General features: G+C 40.9%; 1 protein-coding gene across 2 annotated transcripts in view; it reads right to left on the bottom strand.

Annotated features, from left to right (window-relative positions):
• The window catches only part of LOC138032980 (uromodulin-like), a 23,739-nt gene extending 1,366 nt beyond the window's left edge, over positions 1-22,373 (bottom strand). Inside the window, exons 1-7 of one of the 2 annotated variants that reach the window (XM_068880704.1) lie at positions 22,277-22,373; positions 12,608-12,966; positions 11,358-11,507; positions 9,827-9,949; positions 9,075-9,197; positions 4,574-4,708; positions 1-336 (exon numbers count right to left, since the gene is read on the bottom strand). The exon at positions 1-336 is cut by the window's left edge and continues 1,366 nt beyond it. In XM_068880704.1, coding sequence (XP_068736805.1) covers positions 1-336; positions 4,574-4,708; positions 9,075-9,197; positions 9,827-9,949; positions 11,358-11,507; positions 12,608-12,926 — 1,186 coding nt within the window. In that variant the 5' untranslated portion in view covers positions 12,927-12,966; positions 22,277-22,373. The remainder of the gene's footprint in view (positions 337-4,573; positions 4,709-9,074; positions 9,198-9,826; positions 9,950-11,357; positions 11,508-12,607; positions 12,967-22,276) is intronic. The other variant, XM_068880705.1, reaches the window with a different exon arrangement.

Raw genomic sequence — 22,373 nt, 5'->3', positions numbered from 1 at the left:
AACAGCCCGCTGGTGTTCCATGGATGTAATAGAGGTAGTAGCCACTGCAGTTCTGCACTTGAATATTGACGGACCAATAGCAGCAATTCCCATAATAGGGAAAACAGACCTGTCGTGTCACATTACCCTCGTGAGCCTGGGGATGAGCTCCGTTTAACCACCCAGGTACGTCTGTCCCGCATCTGTTCAGAGAGACGCACCAAGTGAGCATCTTTGTTCCTGCGTCTCCTTGGAAGCGAAACCAAGCTGGCCCAAGTGAGCTGTCGCACAAACGAGGCGTTCCACCGTTTGTCATTTTTCTGTCGGCATCGCTCAGTACTTGGTAGTCTTTGCATTCTAAGCAAAACAAGGTACCGTCAATGAAATAATGGACTAAATGTTATGGATGTTAAATCAGTGGCAACAGACGCAAACACAAGTGAAAAGGAAATTATCGATAGTTGTATTACAACCCTGAATGATGTGATATTCCTAAACCAGCTGACCAGATGAACACTTTGTGAAAAAAGAAACACAAATAAACAACTCACGATCTGGGACAAAATTGTTGAGGTTTCCCGTCCCCCTTCCCCCATAAGAAAACCAAGCCGAGAAATGGGTGGATTATTCGCGATTTCTTTGTGAACAACATAAGAGAAACCAACTCGTCAGGGGCCCATGACTAGGAGAGAACAACTCTCGTATTAAGCCTATATCACGGCATGTTTACAGACCGATTCCATTTTTTGACTACCTTTTCCGCAATAAAAACAAAGGCAGTCCCGGTTCGGTGTTGCTATGGCGTCAAGTTGGTTTCTTGTGATTGGTCATTGGGCTCTAGCGGAAGTCTCATTCACCGGAAATCAAACTAAAAACAAATAGGTTTGTGAAAACGCCGTGACAGGAATATAAGGCTGTTGTTCGCGCCTTGTCATGGGCTCCTTATCACATCAGGCTGGAATTTGTGTTTTGCCAAAAATCAAAGAAAGTTGTTTGATCTTGGCTGATTCCTTGTTTGTTAACTACTCTAACTAGCAATTTCTCAAAAGAGAGAAATAAATACTACTTGGAATAATATTTAACAATTATTCCTCGAGCCCGAATGGGCTCTGAGTCAATAGCCCATGAGGCCAAAGGCCGAATGGGCTATTGACTCAGAGGCCATGAGGGCGAGAGAAATAATTGTTTTAGTAAAATCCAACTAGATGGTCAAAAAAATATCGAGACAAAACATCTTTCGCTAGTTAAGGCTAGACTTAAATTGTTGTTTTGGTTATCAAAGCCGGCGCTTTTCGCTAGTAGTGGGCTATAACAAATAGCCTACTAGTAGCTCAACCAATCAGAACGCAGCATTGATAATAGACCACTAGTTGGATTTTACTAAATAGATTTAGTCAAGCCTAAAAGCGGAGCTCCAGAGTTGTTGTTTTTTTCCTACTGGCTATAAGGTTTGTGAAAATAGAAGGTTTTCGAATTGGTCCGCGCTTTGTTGTTTCTGATTACTGTTTAATTAAATCATTTTTTACTCTTTCGTCTTTAGAAAAGTTCATTGCCCAACTAGTACTAGTATCGCATGAGTTTTAAAAGAAAACAATCAAATCCTCAGCAAAAGAACGGAAAAGGAAAAAAGACATTTCAGAGTCAACTGTTAAAAACTGCAAGAGCCAGCGAATATGAATCACGCTAAAATTCGAAATCGCAGACGTACTAACTCGTGATGTGACAGATCGGCGTTAGCAAATTTTGTCAGTTCAATGTCAAAAACGTGTTTTATTGTTGTACTTTATTCCACGAGATCATTCACATTTTGATGTATTTTATTGAAACGCGCTAGATTTGCTTGGAACAAGAATCGACAAATACGGCAACCAAGAAAGGACGAACTTCAAACAAGGCCTCCAACAAATCACCTGTATGTACTTGAAACAAAGTTCTGAAACACAAGCTAGAAATATTTCTCCTTAATTTTATGAAAACGCATTGCGATTACGTGTTTATAACATAAGGGAAAAAAATCCTTGTCACTGTCGAGGCACATCGAAAACAGTTACAGTGTAGGCAAACGGAGTAAATAAAACACGTGTTCACTCGCATTTTAGAGCAAAACAAACAAACAAATCAACTATTTCTTTATGTCCAAAAAGCGCACAGATGATTGTTATTTAATTCCAGTTGAGAATAAAAATTCGAGTTTCATTCCTGAACAAAGGAAAAAACGACTAAACCACTTTTTAAAAGTACGAATCCACTTTAAATAACGCATCCTTTAAAATAACAAACGGTTTATTGTCCCAGAAAAAAAATTGTGGAGTAACTTCTTCCACCAAGTTTGAACTATTACTGGTATACTGTTTTGTCGTTCTTGTTCTCTTTCTATATACATACATACATACTTACTTGACCGCTCCCCATAGGGGCTTTTCAGGGCCAATGAAACAACGAAACGACGGAACAGAACAACAACAACAACTTTTAAGAAACCCAACTGGCCGGAGGCAAACCAGTTGGCTATTTACAAGTGCAGCTGGGAAGTTGAACCAGGGACTACCAGGAACAAATTCAACGAGTGGTCAGACCGGGTCTTTAACCCGGGATCTCCGGATCTCAAGGCAAGCGCCCTAACCACTGGTCCACACTCTTTTATTCTTTTCTGTTCTTCTGTCATAGGTCGTCCAGGCATCATGCGACCTTATCAAAGTTTAAAATATTCTACAGTTATGGCAACAAGCAGCACTAAACAAACTAAAAACCATTTATCTTTAAGTTTATATCTCTCCGATGTTTGACTTGAAGAACTGCGTAGCCACCAGTGTGGTCCTGAACACAGCTATGTACGTCAAACCTGGATTGAAACCGGTGAAAAATGGAGGAAAAAATATTCTCCAAACGGTTTCCCACTTTAACAAGAAAAGCGACGGCTCTTAAAAAGCTCTAATTAGTTGACGAAGTATGGCCGTGTACAGGGGCACCCAACGACCAATTTGTTGTAAAATGTATTATTTTACCCCAGTTAATGAAAATAAATGTTATTAAGGCATTTTCAGGTGTTTTTCAGTGTTGCTGGGAAAACATTATCTGTTCCTTTTTCCCAGCAAGACACACAAGAAATTTCCCAGCCAGCTAGATAAAATTGGTTGGTTTCCCAGCCAGCTGATCAAATTTATTTCACAGCCAGGAATTCCGCGCGCTTTCAAATCCCGCGATCCAAAACGACCGAACAAAAGCGACAAAACCGGGACAAGACAGGTTTTTTCCGCAAGCGCAATCAGTCGTCGTATGTTTGTGACTACTCTCTGGGGGAGGGAAGGGGTCTTTTTTTTTAGTCGTCCTCAGTCTTCAGAGTTTCTACAACCAGCTCGGGTTGAAATGCCAGGAAAAGTCAGTAATTCCCAGGCAAAACCTCTATCAATAATAAATTTCCCAGCCAGCTCATCGAAACACCTGGATTTTTGCCAGCCAGCAAGATTCCTCTGGGGAACAGATAATGTGAGGAACAGATTCGTTGGGTGCCCCTGTGTGTAGCGGCTTCGGCCACAGAAAGCGTGCGAAAAATATTTGGCAGTTAATCAGGCTCAATCCTGCGATCCAATCGAAAACCAGGGCCTGGTCAGCGGTCAACTTAAGAAAACAGCTGACCTCGATGATGCTTAATCTAATTGTGGTATTGCATGAGGAACAGAGAGGGGGCCCTGTTGACCTTCTTTACAAGTTGCGCTGCAAAATATGAAAACAGGGAAAGATGTTACAGCGTCTCATCCTGCTTTGTAGTCGGATTTCCCTTCATCAAGTGAAGCTATGATCCTCGCAGTTAGGAACTCAATTTTTGCAAGTGCGTAAAGAAGCCTGAAAAATTCAGGACTTCAACGGGGTTTGAACCCGTGACATCGCGATACCGGTGCGACGGTCTAACCAACTGAGCTATGAAGCCACTGAGTGATCCATTCGCCTGTTGCTAAGCAACTAAGATACCATATTTACGCAGCAGTATCAATAGCTGAACACATTGAATGGTTGAGCAGGATTTAGTAAATAGCTTATTTTAAGGTTTTATTGTTGTAATTATATGAGAAATTCCATTAACGCTTATTTTTGAACTCCTAGGGTACTAAGGTACTGAGTTGCCGTAACGGTTCTTAGGTCCACCTGAAAACATAACCATTTATTAGGGGTTTTAAGGCCTGCGCAACCTGCCCGCCCTGACACCATGGAAAAAAATTATCAATTACGCACGACATAGCTCTACACTTTCATTTGAGGAGAACAACACCTCATGATCATGCACACAATGGCTATGAGGAAACTACCGTAGTTCCAGCAGCAATGCAGCAGACTGTTCACATCATTCTGGAAAACTAGCAATTGTTCTTACCGCTCAATGATTGGACTCATGTCACAACATTGTTTTCCCAGGGTGCCGCAGGGTACTTGTACGTGGTCTCGAATGAGAATTTATTATTATTTTTATCACAAAGGGATATGAAACTCTAACGAGTGACATAGAAGTAAAAATATGAGATAAGGGATACCAAGGCCTCCAACCTCATTTTGATTTCTGATTGGTTCAAATTGTTATACTGGAGTTTGCAATACTTGCCATCTAGAATGCAGTAGCTCTGACCGTCTCCTCGGTAACCCGGTTTACAGGCGCACTGATAGGATCCGAGAGTATTTAAACAGAGAGCATTACCATTGATGCAATTGTGAGAACCACGGGTGCACTCGTCGATGTCTTATGGGAATAAAAAGAGATATTAAGTTAGAACAAATGTCTCAACAACAAGCAGAGCAGTTTCAAATACTTAGCATTCATAATGAAATAATACGCGATACGCGCCCGGTCGCTGACAGATAACCTCAAAACCCCGTAAAACATGCCGTTTGCTTTCTCCGTCAGGGGGCCGATTTTGCTTTCAATGGCCTCCACATGAAGACATGGATGTTTTCATTCATCCTCTCGCCGCAAATGTGAGATGCACGTGTTTAAATGTAAGATGACATCACAAACTGGTCGTGGAGGAAATAATTGCTGGTTATGTTAAGTTTTACACCGAGAAAGCTTCAAAGTATGTGTGATGTCGATTTGATATAGTCAGCAACGAATAACATTTCAAATTAGGTGCGCTTTAAGCCAAAAATATAGCATCCCAATTCTAACCAATATATGTATGGCAATCCGAATCTAGATCAGTTCTAGATCATAAAATCGAATTCTTATAAATTTATCTCGATACTAGGCACTGGACATATCTCATAATAGGGTGGCTTTTAATCGAGTCTTTGAAAACCAAAGCATTGTCTTTGTCCAATTATGGGAGATAAAAAGACAATCAAATGAACAAATCGCTAAGGGTACAGTGCTTTCATATCATTACACGATTACGCAATATTCACGCTTAATAATTATATTGACCTAAATAGTTGCACATTGTTTCTTTGAAAGTTGTGACAATCAAAGCATATAATATCAGTTCGATAGGTCTTAGCCATCGATCTTTCTTCAAATTCGATTTAATTGAAGGCAAATAATACCGAATGCCCCCCGGCGCTTTAGGCGTTGTTGTTGTGTTAATTCATCGTATTGCTTACTGAGCCACCTGCAACGTGGCAAGCGGACTATGTATTTACCCAGATGCCTTTTCTCTGGTGATGTTGTTCCCGTTGCTGGTAATCACCATCTTTGCTCTGATTGTGGTCTTGTTGTGACTGCTTCATTGGCAGACGTGGTGCCAGCGGTCACAAAAAAACTCCTCGCCATAATACCGAAGAGTCTTGCCTCCCTACAAACTCGTCAACTCACTCAACACTCAACACTCAAGAAAAACACCCGCACGACAAACACAGTCCAAGATAAGTTATGTCTGCTAGTGCGCGTGCACAGAAACAGTGGTTTTCTCACCAAGACGAAGACAGTAACTTCCTTTGAAATCTGGCGTCAGAGCCTCGTACACACACTGTCTTTAGCGGGACATTTTGCCCCATTCCTCGAAACTTAGCGACATGGTTAAAGAAAACCATAACCATCCCACTTCGTGGCTTCCCAGACGGTGGGGATTCAGTAACCGCGTCTCGCCGTCGCAACGCCCAACAAAAGGTGAGCATACTTGAGCTAATACTAGGACAGATCGCTAACTACCGCATGGTTATCTTCACAAAAACTATTGTCAAGACTTCAACTTCAATAGACTCCATCTGGTCAGCCATACACATGCATTTCCGCCTTGAAGCCCACGGGCACATTCACTTACCGACATACACCTCGAGCACGGCGAACGTCCAGCAGATCTTTAACAAAGACTTATGGCCTTCACAGAGGAAAGCTTCTTTTGCGCCAACAGCAGTCGTCACCATAGCGAGTCCATCACAGGGGATGAGGAGATAACCACTTCCTTGCAAAATGTCATCGTAATAACCTGGTTACGACTTGTCCATCCAACCAAATTAACGCAAATCAAATGTTGGCTTTTGAGGAGAGGGGAAATCGGATTACCCGGAGAAAAACCTCTCGGTGCAGAGTAGGGAGCCAATAAACTCAACCCACATACCCAAAGAGATTACTACACAACTGTAAACAAATACTCCAGGCCCTATCCACGCTGGACCTCAAGCTCGCCGCTCCCAAGACTAGTATCAGTCCCAAATATACAATGATCTTGTGCTGGGTTTTGGAACTTTTGTACTCTTTAGGTGTCCCCTCATCGAATCACAACACTGATTTCTTGTAGCAAGCCCAAATCTGTTGGTCTTATTGGCATTTTGGTTTATTGGCGGATACAAAGTGTTAGCTCGTGTCATACAATAGTGCCTTGCCTTACTTGCATCACTTGACACTTTAGTGGCAGGGGCTTAAGAAGAAGATTAACTGGCCCTTTCATTACGTCCGGTTCTCTTTCCTCTAGCTGAATCATCACCCCCACCCCCCCGCCTTGACGACCAATGACGGATCATCACCGACGGTACTGGTAAGTCTCTAGGCATTGGTGCAGCACTGTACATGAACCGTGCCAATAAGCTCCTGCTACCGGGGTCCTTCAGCTCAAAACTCCGCTGTCGTAAACCCACCTGGCTCCCATGAAAGATCGAGGCATTATTCATTGCAACCTGTACATCATCCAGTACATTAAACCGTCTGTACAGGCTTTTGGAAAGCTCTGTCGTGGCGAGTATTCCTCAAGCCCGCGTGTTGCAACGATTCTCTCGACCGTTGATACCAGGCCACATGTTGCTGGACGCGTTACCTTTTCTTCCGACTTTGCCCGTCGGAATGTCCCCAAAGGCCACAATCCTGCTTGCCAAGACTTTAGCTTCGTCCAATGCACCGAGGAATCTTTAGTTCTCCGTACTGTAACATCTACCTAGAGCACCCTGTCAGGAACAGCAAAACTCCCATTCATTAGCAGAGCTGCTTGGCTCGCCATCGTGGCCGAATGCCCTGACCTACGGCGCACCTATGCCCCTCTCACCCAAGGAACAGGTCGTTCTATGAAGTTGACAAACGTTAAAGATATAAAACGTTATCTTAATGCTACCATAATTGCTTTGGATGGTGTACTTGTTGTTGAACGCAATGAAACACCGGTGCCTACACGAGATTGCGTTATCTTTCCTCGCCACGTCCTCCAAGGTCTGTTGACCGCTTTGCACATCCACCTTCCTCACCCCACTAGCCAACAGCTGAAGTTGGTTACACAACAATACTTGTTCGCCGTCGATATGGATGTCAAAATCTCTGAGTGCTACAAAGTGCTTACAGATACCCCTCCCCCTCTGCCTCATCGCTCGAGCAGCAAACGCTTTGGCAACGACGCCGACGAAGATTGCCCCTCGCCCTCATCGCCATCCCTATAGATACCGGCTGCTGCTTCCACTCCTGTGTGGCTTCGAATTCCGTAGCTGAACGCAGCTGATCCGTTGCCTGCACTCACCCCACCTCCACTACCAGCCAGTCTTTTCGCCCCCTTTTTCACCAAATCCCGGAGACACCTGTACAGATACCAGGCAGACCAGAATGGCGCACTCAAATAGTCACTGCGCGATCGCGGCCCTCTACACTACCTTGAGGACTATGTACTGTCTTAGCATTTCCTCTCAAGGCCATGTCTTCTGTTGTGCTTGTGTTAATTCATCGTATTGCTTATGCACCGTGGTAAGCGGACTCGGTATTTACCCAGAAACCTTCGTCCTGGTGACGTTGTTTTCGTTGTTGCTGGTCCGCCATTTTTTCTCGCCGGTATTGTGTTCCTGTTGTGACCACTCTGTTGACTGGCGCAGTCGTAATTACAAGAGAACGCGCAAAGAAGTAAACGATCGTTCAATTGTGACTCCTTCAAAGCGAGGCTCCACCATAGAGCATTGCATTCTGGTTGTAAGAGCGATGCATTATGGTAAAAAGTCATACACCTTTTTATCAACATGGGGGACATTTAAATATTCGTTTGTTTTTATTCAAATTAGCCATCGATGCCTCGTTATTAAGCCTAAAATTCAAAAGAATATTTTGCCTTGAATGAGGCATCAAGGTCTAATTTGAATAAAAACAAAAGAATATCTAAATGGCGGCCATTTTGGAAAAAGGTGTATAAATTGAAAGACATCGAGATTTGCACCCCTACATGTTTTAGCGTTCGACAAAGGGGAACATAGTTATCCTGTCGTTGGTCGAAGTCAGTCACGCGGGTATTGGTCGATGCAATGCGAATTCACATTTTGGCGGCCATGCTGGGATGCCATCTGTGTATTTGGAGAACTTTACCCCAAACTCATGCAAATACAAATGAAGATGAGTAGCTCTGGAAATGAGTGCATGCGCTTGAAATTGGGAGACGGTATTTCATGTGCTCTTCGTTTTCGTGCGCGGCTAGCCTGTCCCAGTGCTTGACTAATTTCGTTGTGATGTTTTATTATTTCCTTGCTAGTCTATAAGAAACCAGTAGGCATATATGCCAATAAGACTCGAATTGTAAACAAATAATTGGCTATTATGATTAGTTATCGCGCTGTATGAGTTTGTTCTGTTTGGTCAGATTAATTTATTTAAATTGGTACTCCAAAGAAATGCAAAAATGAAGCAAGAAAACACTGTAGCAAACAACTTTTACCTCGGCAGCTCAAACCATTTCCGGTAAAACCAGTTTTACAGGTGCATTGAAAAGATGCCAATGTATTTTGGCAGATGGCGTTAACATCACAGACTGGGGTGGAAGCCTTGCATTCGTCTGCGTCTGAAAAAAAAAAAACCAAAAACAGCAAGCGCAGCTATGATTCAAGAGGTTGTGTAAATTTGAAAGCTAGGCGCACTTACGTTTTTCCTTTTTATTATTATTATTATTATTTTTTATCATTTGTTTTTTCTCTCTTTTTTTTTAAATTGCATTACAACAAAACACACACACACTCGCACTCTTCCAATCTCTAATTATTACTTACGTGGTCAAGTCTTTTCTTTGTTCGACCGGTTACATACACAGACCAAACAGCCCTCACAAGGTACTGAATACTCGGATACTTATGTCATAAACTTAGAAAGGTAAGATAGAAAAAGCGAAATTATAGGACATCGAGATGATGTTCCTGTGTAGGGAGCTTATCCATTTTTTTTTTATAATAGAAAGAGAGCTTGTTTCTCTCTTTAGCTATTCGACGCTCCATTTCATAAACTGCTTTTACTTTTGCCAATATTGTTGCACGTGTTGGTAAAACATTTTTGAGTTTACAGCTGTAAATGTATTGTTTCGAGAGCAATATGAGGTGATTATATAGAAGCGAGCCTTTAGTGGCCATGGTCGGGTGATACCAAAAATGACATCAGCCAAAAAGGAAGCAAGAAAACACTATAACAGACAACTTTTACCTCGGCAGCTCAAACCATTTCCGGTAAAACCAGTTTTACAAGTGCATTTAAAAGATGCCAACGTATTTTGGCAGATGGCGTTAACATCACAGACTGGGACGGAAGCATTGCATTCGTCTGCGTCTGAAAAAATAAACCCAAAAACAGCAAGCGCAAATATGATTCAAGAAGTTTATTTTATTTAATTTTATTAGCTTCGCCAACTTAATATAAAATATACACAAACAAAACAAAAGATGTAAATGGTATAATACAGCGAGGGACACCGCAACAGCTTCCGCCAATTACTGAGGGCCCGGAACGCATAAAAATGAAAAAAAAAATTAAAATAAAACTTAAAGAGTAGTTAGTAGCAGCAATCAATGTTTCTTGTCAGATTACGGGCTTTGTTGCAACTTGTGAAGATAGACATGAATGAGCGAGGATCTTCAGGGTCATTTGATTTACAGAGTGATTGCTTAAAGTAGCTGAGTAGGTGTGCCTTGAATGAACTGAACTGAAGAGATGGTTACGCAGGAAAGACCAATGTCATCAGCTAGAGTGTTCCATATTCTCATTGTTCGGATTAAAAAAAGCCTCTGATATGTAGTTGTTTTGCATTTTTGGGAAACAAAGAGAATTACATTAGTGTTGCTATTGGTTCTAATTGCTCTTGAGAGGGCGCGTCTAGTGGGGAGTACAGTAGGGTTAACCTTAACTAGCCCACTCACAGATTTAAAGGAAAAAAACATATCTAGGTCTCTTATGTTTGACTATTGTGAAAACACCCGCAATTATCCCATGGGAGACCACCCTAATTAACTTAGAGTTAGCTTGGTGATATCCTCTGTAAATATTGTTTTTATTATTATTATTATTATTGTTATTATTATTATAATTATTATTATTATTATGGGGTGTGCTTCTAAAACTAAAAAGATACGGGACAGGCCGGTTAACTCAGAGTACTAATAATGGACTCCTGTCATCAACGTCATAGTCATCTTCATCCTTGTCTTTGTCGTCGTCGACGTTGTCATCATCTTCGTGGTCATCTTCGTCGTCATCGTAGTCGTCGTCGACGTTGTCGTCATCGACATCGTCGTGGTGATCATCATCATCATCACAATCGTCATCTTCGTCGTCGTCGTCGTCGTCGTCGTCGTAGTCGTCGTCGTCGATGTTGTCGTCATCGTCATGGTAATCATTACCCTCATCATCGTCATCTTTATCGTCGTTTTCGTCGTCGTCGTCGCAGTCGTTGTCATCGCTGTGGTCATCAACATCCTTATCATCATCATCATCCTCGTCACCATTACCAAGTTTTTCTACCCAGCATTTTTCTCCCCTGCAACATCTCAACATTTAATGTTTATCTGATATAGGCTGATTTTGCTTTTAGTGACCCACAATACTAAGATGGACATTTGTAATTCCGTGGTGCGAGCAAACTCGTGTCCCATTTCTTATTTTCTTCTACTCCCAGACCCACCGATTCAAATAAAAAATGCCTGGGTGCAAGGAAACTCTTAGATTGGCTCAAACAACACACCTCCTGTCAGCATGTCACAAGGAACCAACGCAGCTTGGCCTGGTTTGATTGAATCAAGCCAGTACTTGCCACTGACCACGCTGCCTCCTTCACTGGCTTTGATCTCCGAGCATGATTCAGCAGGTAACTCCTGGATGGAGCCCAGGGGAGCTGTAATTAGAGTTGCAAACAATGGTTCACATTCAAGTAAGTTGCACCTTGGTTGCATTCATAAAAAAAATGGGAACTCTTCATCATTACAAATATACAGAATAGCTGCTTTTTATCCGTGATTGGAAGTGCAGTGTGCTATCATCAATCCAGTTCTGGTATTTCACTTAAACATCATGAAAGAACAACGTCGAAAAAAACATGGTTAAAAACACCAAATGGCTACTTACGTCTAGAAATGTACGTAATTAGGTACACGCCAAACTTTTTAGATCTGTTACCCGAAGTATCCTGTTCAGTACTTTCTACCAGTTTCCAACAATACATTAAGTCATTAAGTAAAGTACGATCGTCCGGGTGAGATGACATTGACTGACGTTTCGACAACCTGAGCGAAAGTCAATGTCATCTCAAACAGTCCTTCTCAGGACGACACTCACCCGGACGATCGTACTTTACTTAATGATACGACTCCTGGGTTCAAACCATTTACAATATATTAAGTGGTAGTGTCAGCGTTATTTTAAGGCTAGAACAAATGGAGAGGGCATCCGGTTGGCTGTTTACAAAGCGATAGAACGTCCGACCCCAAATCCAGCAAGTGGCCAGAGCGAGATACCCTTAGACTCCCATGTTCTAGAAATTGATGGGTAAGGTTACATTCTCATCAAACCTGGAAGTGAAAAGGTTAATTAAACATGGCGGCATCAAGATCCAGTGCTCTTTAAACTGCACCATGACGCCTTCGTACGATATAATTTTCCATTTTAAAGCCTCGTTCACCACATCTTTCGCACGATAAAGAACCCACACTTTATTCTCAAAGAGTACGGTATAGAGGTGCCCTAGAGGTTCTCTGTCTTACAGAGGGTAACTGGCCGAATAGACCATATTCGTATTCTCAGTATTGGACTGGAACTAGCTTGCAATGGAGACTAATGCGGGGAAACCTTTTCAAATGCAAATACTTTTTAATATATTCCCCCGCATTAGCCTCCATTGCAAGCTACTTCCAGTCCAATACTGGGAATACGATTATGGTCTATTGGCAACTTGGCTTTATACTTACGGCAACTAGTTATGCACCAAAATAACGATACCTCTTTCGCTAGGTCTTGTCACGTATATCCGATCTGTGTCTTGAACATAATTGTCTGGTCTCGCTTCCTTGGTGCGACTATTTAACTCACACAAATTCCGGCTTATGACGTAATTGATGCTTTGACATCGGATGTTCGCGTTACATAACTGTCCGCAGGTCATCATGTTTGCAGTATTGCTTTCCTGAAACACGAATCCTCTTAACATCATACCATATGTAGAGTGTACACTTTTGCACTGCTGAGCGTCTGCGCAAAACACACGGCCACACACCAGAAATATGACTACTGTGACTTCAAAATGCAGGCTCTTGGTCATTTTTAAAGTAGCACGCAAGTCAGAGGACCAAAGGAAACTGCTAAAAAATGGCAGAAGAATAGGTCTTAAATTAGACAACGCTCAAAAAGATGTACACATTAATTTTGGCAGAAAAAGAGTTTTGGTCCTAAAATTTACTTGATGATCTTCTTTTCATGTTTCATTTTTTTTTTTAAGTTGATATTTCTCCAGGTTGTTTTCATACGTTGTTCGAATGTAATTTTCAAAATGCACCCCTCGCCGTGATGTTTATTTGCGCAATGTTTACTGGGAAAAATTCTTATATCACTGCGTGGTCAAGCTATTTATCAACATATTAGAGTAGGAGAACGACTATGACTACGTATACCTTATTATTGGAAATTAACAATGCACGTTAACAACGCGAGGAAAATTTACATTAAACTAAATTAACGCGAATTTTTCAAGTTAAGTTTACAGGCGTTAAATTAACGCAAATTTTTCGATAAGCAACTTGCTTTTCTTTCTGCGATTGTCATAATTCTGCGAACTCGCACTTTACATTTCTGAACACCAATCTGCGTTTTGGCTTTCGTGAATAAAACCTTCCAAGACAAGTCCACGGATTTTTGAAATTTTTTTTTTCAGCCTAAAATTTTGTTTGGAAGCCTACTAGACCCTATCAATTCAAAAGATCTTTCAAAGCCTCAGTTTGTTGCAGTAACACGAATTGGCTGCACTTACAAAATCTCAACATACCTATGTCTCATGGAGAAAAAGAAGCATTTACAGTAGTTAGCTTTTAGGATTGCTCAAATGGATCTAGTGAGGAACTAATAAGGTTTTGTAATGAAATAAAGGTGCTTTAAAATAACGATGTTGTAAAATAGCGTGCATTAAATTTACATCAACATTAATTAAGATAAATTAAATTAACGCGAATTTTGTAAAATCACGTTAATAAAAGTGCGTTGTTAATTTCCTATAATCAGGTATGAGTTTTCTGTACTGGGAATGTGCATTACACTCTAATAAGCATCAAGAGATTATGAATTTCTTGTAAGCATTTTTTCCTGTTTCTCTTAGGACTGACAATGGTCCCAAGAGAAAACAAAAAAAAAAAAGGTTATTCAAAATTTGGGTGGACAAACAAAGAGTGTATAGTGTTTTCCGCTTCAGCCAATGTTATATTACTTTTCCTGACTAATGGGCAGGTGATATATCTCCTTTTGTTCGTCCATCAGAAGTCGTTCATTACGTCATTGTTATTGGCGTCCCTAGAGGTTTGTTGAAAACGTCCAATTCTTCACTCAGTTTCAATTAATTGGAGGTTATTAATACAAATACTGACTTTACATTTTCAAACAACGTTCTTGTCATGAACTCATAGGATCCCTGGATTAGCGTTGTTTAGCTAGTCTTCATAATTTTTTAAACACGGCTGAAAAATATCGTATAACCCGTCACAGAACTGAAATCCATTAGTTAAAAAATAGCCTTTTAGGGGGTCCAAAAATTGATAAAATGCGTTGCTGAGATCATCTGAGCCCTCAACCAACTCTTTTGATAATAGAAAATAATATATAAACAAAGCTGTCTGGCTTAAACGCCAACAATAAGTTTTATTCAATTTTCGATTCGAATATTGCGTGTCTACGCGTTTAAAACATAATGGAAAATTTCCATTCGCGCTTTTTGGATATCAGACTGGTTATTGGCAATTCGACGCCATGCGGCTCTTTGGCTATAATAGCCATCATATCCAACGCGCGAGAAAATTGCGAAAAATCGCAAAACTCTCAAAAGCTAGAGAAGACAAGTCCCCCAAAAGTGTTGCGATTTTTGCGATTTTAGCGAAAATTGCGAAAATTGCGAAAAATCGCAAAAATCGCGGAACACTGAAAAGAAAGCGAACACAAGGCCACGACAAGAGTCGCGATTTGTCTGTGGGTCACAACCCCGAACAAGCACGACAGTTTGATATATTACATCTTGGGAATCGAGTGCCAGCAATCAAATGCTGACCGTTTGGCGGCGTAAGAATTCTTGAATTTCACTGCGCCGTGTCAACCAACGAATTCAAAACCACTGAACCTTGAATCTATAGTTCTCAAAGCTTTTAAGCAATGTAGCAATCATTAGTAACTGAAAGCAATGAGCTTTAAAAATAACTGGAATAAAAATTCACGATGTACTGAAAGTGTGGTGTGTGGTGTGAATAAATAAAACAATTTGCTCTTTGCATGTAGTAAAACGCGACAACTTCCAGACATTAAGACATGAAAAGAACAAACAACAATGCACGAATAGACCAAATACGTATCCTTAACGAAATTGCAATGGCTTTATTTACAGAAAGTGAATTCAAAGGGCACAAAGAAACTAAAGTGTCTTTCCTTATCCAAAACTCGAAAAAAATGAACATGCATCTAATGTAATACTTGAGTAAACACTACCTAATTTGAATAATCATCGCACAGTGACAGTAACGCAACACCATCCGACCACTTGTCCATCAAACAAAACATGGCGCAGTATCAACTTTACGTGTTCGAAAACGAAGAGATCATAGCTAGGGTTGGAAAGTTTTTTAAAGATGGCTCTGCGTGCTCTTACGGAAGGAAAGAAAGTCAATGTTGCCACCAGTTTTCTGAGGAAGCTGTGCTTTCAAATGTAAACAATTGCCTGGAATTGTCATATGGAGAACTCGAACTTGTTGTGCTGGCAAATATTCAAGGGTTAGATTTCAGAATACCCGGCCCACAAATTATCTAACTCGAAAAACTTCTCCCGCAGTGCCGCATTCGAGTTGCAATGCTGCTTCCGCAGGGCGCTAAAATCGTGCAAAAGGGCCTGGAATATGGTTGGCCATTCGTTTCAAAATTACGACATGGTATACGCGGGTTTTTCTGCCGCGTGTACTTGTTTAAATATGATACGTATGGGCTTTGAGCCAATATATATGACCATTAAGATCGAGCATATACGCGTTTTTAAATGGTCACATATTTGCGTAAACTTAAGTGCTGGGATATGCGAAATAAATGACCAAATATACCCGTCCTACAAGGGCCCATATATACTGGTGCTAAAATGCGCGTATATGCGCTAAAATGCGCGTATATGCGGGTCTCGCAAATCACGTTGTATATGCTAGCACGAGAAGTGTCTTTTGACTGCATGGCTGGTCGTGTATGATAACACTGAAAATTACTTTAACTAGAAATCGTCAATATGGCGGCAGCTGTAAAATGCCTTGTCTTCTATCTGCTATTTAATGTCTGTTACTACTCTCCAACAACTGAGCTTTTAGAAACAGTTATGCGCCTTTTGAATGACTGTGCAAGATTCTATCCCCACGCTGACCTTAATATGGCGGAGAACTTGATCGTTCGCCTTGAAGTTGCGGTTTACTCTGTCCAACGTTTAGTTGATTCATTGGACAGAGGTACCCAAGGGAATGCTGGAAGAATACCGCCTCTTGAATCGCTGGTAAGACAACTTCAACATTTACTACATAGATGGGAAATGCTAGCATTAAGAGCAGTTTTTATGCACCTCAGTACGCCCCCATTCGAGGACTTTGTTAACTCCATCAGCTTCTAATATAAGAGTGGGTCGTCCAGCCTATGAAATATCAATACGCCAAGTGGAGTTTTTAAGAAACAGAATGAGATTTACTTGGCCCCAGATATCAAGAATGCTATTAGTTTCTAGAGCTACTCTCTGGCGTAGAGTTAGAAACATTCAGTCATTCTCCAGTCAACGTTATTATACAAGCCTCTCAGATTCTGATTTAGATGAACTAATTGGAGAAATAAGACGTAGGTTTCCCAATTCTAGTATCAGTATGATGCTGGGATATTTACAAAGTAGAAATATCTATGTTCAGCCTCAGCGTGTAAGGGAAAGTTTACTTCGAACTGACCCAGCAGGGTCTGCTATGAGGTGGTTCAATACCTGCCCACCCACTCTTTACATTCCAGTTGTACATGCAGAATACAATATTTTCAAAGATCACCTAGATAAAAGCATAACCTTCAGGAAGTATGGTTTTGGTAAAATTCAATAGCTTAAGACTTAAAGAACATTTAAGTAGATTAATTTTGGTTAGTTTATTGATAACATTAAGTGCTCACAAAACAGTTCAGTTCAGTTCACTTCACATTTTTGTGGTCCCAGCATTATTGCTGCGTTTCATTCAAGTGCATATTGGTGATCTATAAGATCATGGTTTGATTTCGTGAGTAATAAAGTTTTATTAAGTGTATTTTCTCAGTCTTATTTCATTTAAACTCAAAAGGTGTGCCACCGGCCTGTACAGTGTATCATGCTTTGGCAAACTCAATAGTTGATGATTAGTCACTTAATTTTGGTGTGCTTGCATTAGTCTCAAAATAAGCTGTGGAGCTACCAAGTAAAGATCCACTCCATGGTTATTACTCGCTGAAAGAGGTTGTATATGCATGATATCTTAAAGTTCTGTGTTATTCAATGGCAGGTTTGTATCTGGTACCTCAACATTGCCCAGGTCAAACTCATTTGATGTAGGTCCTGCTGGGTCTTCACCATATAACTCAGCTGGTTGGCTGTTATCATCAAATATGTCCCTGACAGCAGTGTTTCGATCATTATCTTCGGAATCGTTTTCCCAAATTTGTTCAGGAGTCGAGAGACCCTCTGTGCGTACAGGATGATTATTCCATGCTTCAACTAGGAGGTTTAACTGGTGGTTAATTCTGGGAAGAAATATGTAATGCAAAGAGAATAGATTGATTATGCTGGTCGATTCCAGGATGCCATTTTCCTCCATCTGGTAGAACAGGGTGTAGAAAAAATGACCCACTCCAATGAAGACATCTCTCCAGAGACGTTTAATTCGTTGATTGTGTACAGACAACCCAGCAATTATGCTTCCCCTGTTTAAACCCCTGTGCTGTAGCATAGCTCTTCCTACCTCTAAATTTTCACCCCCTTTGTCTGAACGCACCCTAGAGGGCCATCCATAACTTTGCACAGCAGCTAAGAAGAGAGCGAGTACAGTCGCAGCTGAATTGTTTGTTGCACAACTTAAATACACTATAAGCCTGGAAAACCCGTCAATGCCACCATGTATTACAAATCTCCAACGGATAAGGCAGTGTAGTCCATCAATGTGCCAGAGAGAATTAGGTCCCCTGACGCTGAAACCACGCCTTGTGATGGTATTGAACCACCTGATAGCAGACCTTGCTGGGTCAGTTCGAACTAAAACTTTCCCTTACATGCTGACGCTGAACATAGATATTTCTACTTCACAAATGTCCCAGCATCATCCTGATACCAGAATTGGGAAACCCACGAGCTGATGGAGTTGGCAAAGTCCTAAGGGCGTACTGAGGTGCATGAAACTGCTCTTAATGCTAGCATTTCCCATCTATGTAGTAAATGTTGAAGTTGTCTTACCAGCGATTCAAGAGGCGGTATTCTTCCAGCATTCCCTTGGGTATCTCTGTCCAATGAATCAACTAACCGTTGCACAGAGTAAACCGCAACTTCAAGGCGAACGACCAAGTTCTCCGCCATATTAAGGTCAGCGTGGGGATAGAATCTTGCACAGTCATTCAAAAGGCGCATAACTGTTTCTAAAAGCTCGTTTGTTGGAGAGAAGTAACAGACATTAAATAGCAGATAGAAGACAAGGCATTTTACTGCTGCCACCATATTGACGATTTCTAGTTAAAGTAATTTTCAGTGTTATCATACACGAACAGCCATGCAATCAAAACGCACTTCTCGTGCTGGCATATACAACGGGATTTGCGAGACCCGCATGTACGTGCATTTTAGCGCATATACGCGCATTTTAGCACCAGTATATATGGGCTCTTGTAGGACGCGTATATTTGGACATTTATTTCGCATATCCCCGCGCTTAAGTTTACGCAAATATGTGGCCATTTAAAAACGCGTATATGGGCGATCTTAATGGTCATATATATTGGCTCAAAGCCCATACGTATCATATTTAAACAAGTATACGCGGCAGAAAGACCCGCGTATACCATGTCGTAATTTTGAAACGAATGGCCAACCATACTGGAAACGGAACGATCCTCACGAATTTCCTAAATCCCGGGAAATAGAGTGCCGGCATTTCCCCGAATTCGGGAAATTCGTGAGGATTGTTTCGTTTCCAGGCCCTTTCTCATGATTTTAGCGCGGTTTACAGGATGGAATGTAGGGTAAAGCGCCATTCTCATCCGGTTGGCTTTTAACAAATTCGGAAAATTGCTTACCTTTATGCCACTATCATGCCATACGGATTTTTTTGGCTAAATGGTAATCACATATTGTCGTCTTGCATATTTTATACAATTATGGCTTGTTTAAGATGGTATTCGATTCTTTGTGAGTGGTTGTAGAGGTTTTTGAGGTGGTTGTAGGTGGTTGAAGATATTTTTGAGGTGGTTGTAGGTGGTTGTAGGTGGTTTTAGGTCGTTCCATGTTTTAGTAACTACGCAAAATGAATAACAACTCCGTTGCTTAATTGAGCGCATCGATGCCTCGTTTGTTACAACGACAACAACAACAAAACAAAATACATGACTTGTACCCTTTCTTTAATTTTGTGAATCACATTATAGCAAATAGATATACCCGAGCCGAAACAAGCGCGCTCCGCATAAATATACCTCGTTCTTTAATCCACGAGCCGAAACAATCCCGCTAGGCATGAATATATCTCGTGAGTTAGCTTTCATAAATATGAATTTACCTCGTGAGTTAGCTTTCATTTTGCGGTTCGGTTAAGTACACTTTTCGCGAGATCGTGTGAAGAAGGATGCACTAGGTTACTGATTAGGCCTAAGCATTTTCGTCAAATTTTAGCTTCCATTTTGCGGCTAGGGTCAACTACAATTTTCACGAGATCATGTGAAGTACAAAGCACTCGTTTATTGCTCGTTTCAGTGATTAGACCTAAGAACTCTCGTAAAATTTTAGCTTTCATTTTGCGGTTCGGTTAATGAGCAGTCCTACATAATTACGCTTTTAGCGACAGTGTCAATTCTCAGGACTCGTGCGCGACTTTTTGAAAACATCGTATCCACAAAAATGAGAACATGAAGTAATATTTGATCGCCATTCGTTTACTGATTTAGCCTAAGCGCTCGTTTCAGTGATTAGGCCTCAACTCTCGTAAAATTTTAGCTTTCATTCAGTGCGGCTCGGTCAACTACACTTTTCGCGAGTTCGCGTGAAGCACTCGTTTACTGATTAAGCCTAAAGTAAGCGCTCGTTTCAGTGATTAGGCCTAAGATCTCTCGTAAAATTTTAGCTTTCATTTTGTGGCTCGGTTAAGTAGACTTTTCGCGAGATCGTGTAAAGAAGGATGCACTAGTTTACTGATTAGGCCTAAGCATTTTCGTCAAATTTTAGCTTCCATTTTGCGGCTAGGGTCAACTACACTTTTCACGAGATCATGTGAAGTAGAAAGCACTCGTTTATTGCTCATTTCAGTGATTAGGCCTAAGAACTCTCGTAAAATTTTAGCTTTCATTTTGCGGTTCGGTTAATGAGCTGTCCTACATAATTAGGCTTTTAGCGACAGTGTCAATTCTCAGTCGTTCAACTAACTTAGACTTCATTGTTCATCGACTACCGCACTGCGGTAGCAGTCCTTCAACTAACTATTCAATGTTCTGCGATTTTTCGCAATTTTCGCAAAAATCGCAACACTTTTGGGGGAATTGTCTTCTCTAGCTTTTCGGTGTTCTGCGAATTTTGCGATTTTTCGCAATTTTCGCAAAAATCGCAACATTTTTGGGGGACTTGTCTTCTCTAGCTTTTCGGTGGTCTGCGATTTTTGCGCTTTTTCACAATTTTCGCAAAAATCGTTAAAATCGCAAAAATCGCAACACTTTTGGGGGACTTGTCTTTTCTAGCTTTTCGGTGGCTTGCGATTTTTGCGATTTTTCGCAATTTTCGCAAAAATCTTTAAAATCGAAACACTTTTGGGGGACTTGTCTTCTCTAGCTTTTCGGTGGCTTGCGATTCTTGGGATTTTTCGCAATTTTCGCAAAAATCGTTTAAGTCGCAACACTTTTGGGGGACTTGTCTTCTCTAGCTTTTCGGTGTTCTGCGATTTTTGCGATTTTTCGCAATTTTCGCAAAAATCGTTAAAATCGCAAAAATCGCAACACTTTTGGGGGACTTGTCTTCTCTAGCTTTTCGGTGGCTTGCGATTTTTGCGATTTTTCGCAATTTTCGCAAAAATCGTTAAAATTGCAACACTTTTGGGGGACTTGTCTTTTCTAGCTTTTCGGTGTTCTGCGATTTTTGCGATTTTTCGCAATTTTCGCAAAAATCGCAAAAATCGCAACACTTTTGGGGGACTTGTCTTCTCTAGCTTTTCGGTGTTCTGCGATTTTTGCGATTTTTCGCAATTTTCGCAAAAATCGTTAAAATCGCAAAAATCGCAACACTTTTGGGGCACTTGCCTTCTCTAGCTTTTGAGAGTTCTGCGAGTTTTGCGATTTTCCGCAATTTTCGCAAAAATCGCAACACTTTTGGGGAACGTACTCTACCGGTTTGCAAGACCTTCAACGGCCTAACGATTGGTGTGGGTGATGTAAAGGGGGCGAAGACTCCGAGGAGGATACTGGTGAGGATAATTATGTTGACAAATTTAGTCAGACTCAAGAGGCTGTTTTGTAGCGTTCTCTTTGACAACCGCGTCGTTGATCCTAAAGTCCCTACTTTTTCTTTCTCTTTTAATTTTATGGTTATAAGCGCTGACTTTTTATTTGTGGCCTTCACTGTGATTTCTTAGGATCCTTTTAAGCCTTGTAATAAAGCAGATTTTAGATTGTTAACCCAGGTTAATGACATGAGGAGAAGTATGTTTCTTCTTCAACGTCATAAGAAAGACAGGGATGCTCAAGAAACAATCTGAGAGCAGAAAAAATGCGGAAAAGTGTGTAAAATCTCTGAGTTCGCGGATGCTGTACCACTGAGCTAAGTGGACTCGTGAGAGCCGCTAGTTTAGGCCATTAATTCAGCTACTAGTTTCAAATGAAAACTGCTGCTATACTTTTAGGATTCGGATTGTCAAAATTGAGCATTTTTCGCAAGGAAATTGGAAGTCCGTTACCTGTTCCCATTTAAGCCGAAATGAACTTAAAGCGTTTGTCACAAACAAGTCAAATGCATCCCAGCTTGGCAAGGTTATTGTCCTAAAGTAATTTAATTTCTTTTAAATTCTGGAAACTACCCAAAGTTCGTAGGTTTTAAGTTTAAGAAAGGTTTTAAGTCTAAGAAAGCCGTCATACCTGAATAAACAGGAGAAATGTTATTTAACTGTTACAATTAAGCTAATCGGAAACGGTTAAAATTAGGATAATTCCTACCTCCTATACCCGATCTCTTTCTTCCTCTCTTTTGGGTTCTAAGCTGAACGGGAGTTTTGTCTGTCGGTTCCCACAACACCCGCTATCAAAGTTAATT

This window comes from Montipora capricornis, chromosome 14, assembly GCF_036669925.1.
Source record: "Montipora capricornis isolate CH-2021 chromosome 14, ASM3666992v2, whole genome shotgun sequence".
Taxonomy (NCBI): domain Eukaryota; kingdom Metazoa; phylum Cnidaria; class Anthozoa; order Scleractinia; family Acroporidae; genus Montipora; species Montipora capricornis.
This window is presented reverse-complemented; position numbering and strand designations above follow the sequence as displayed.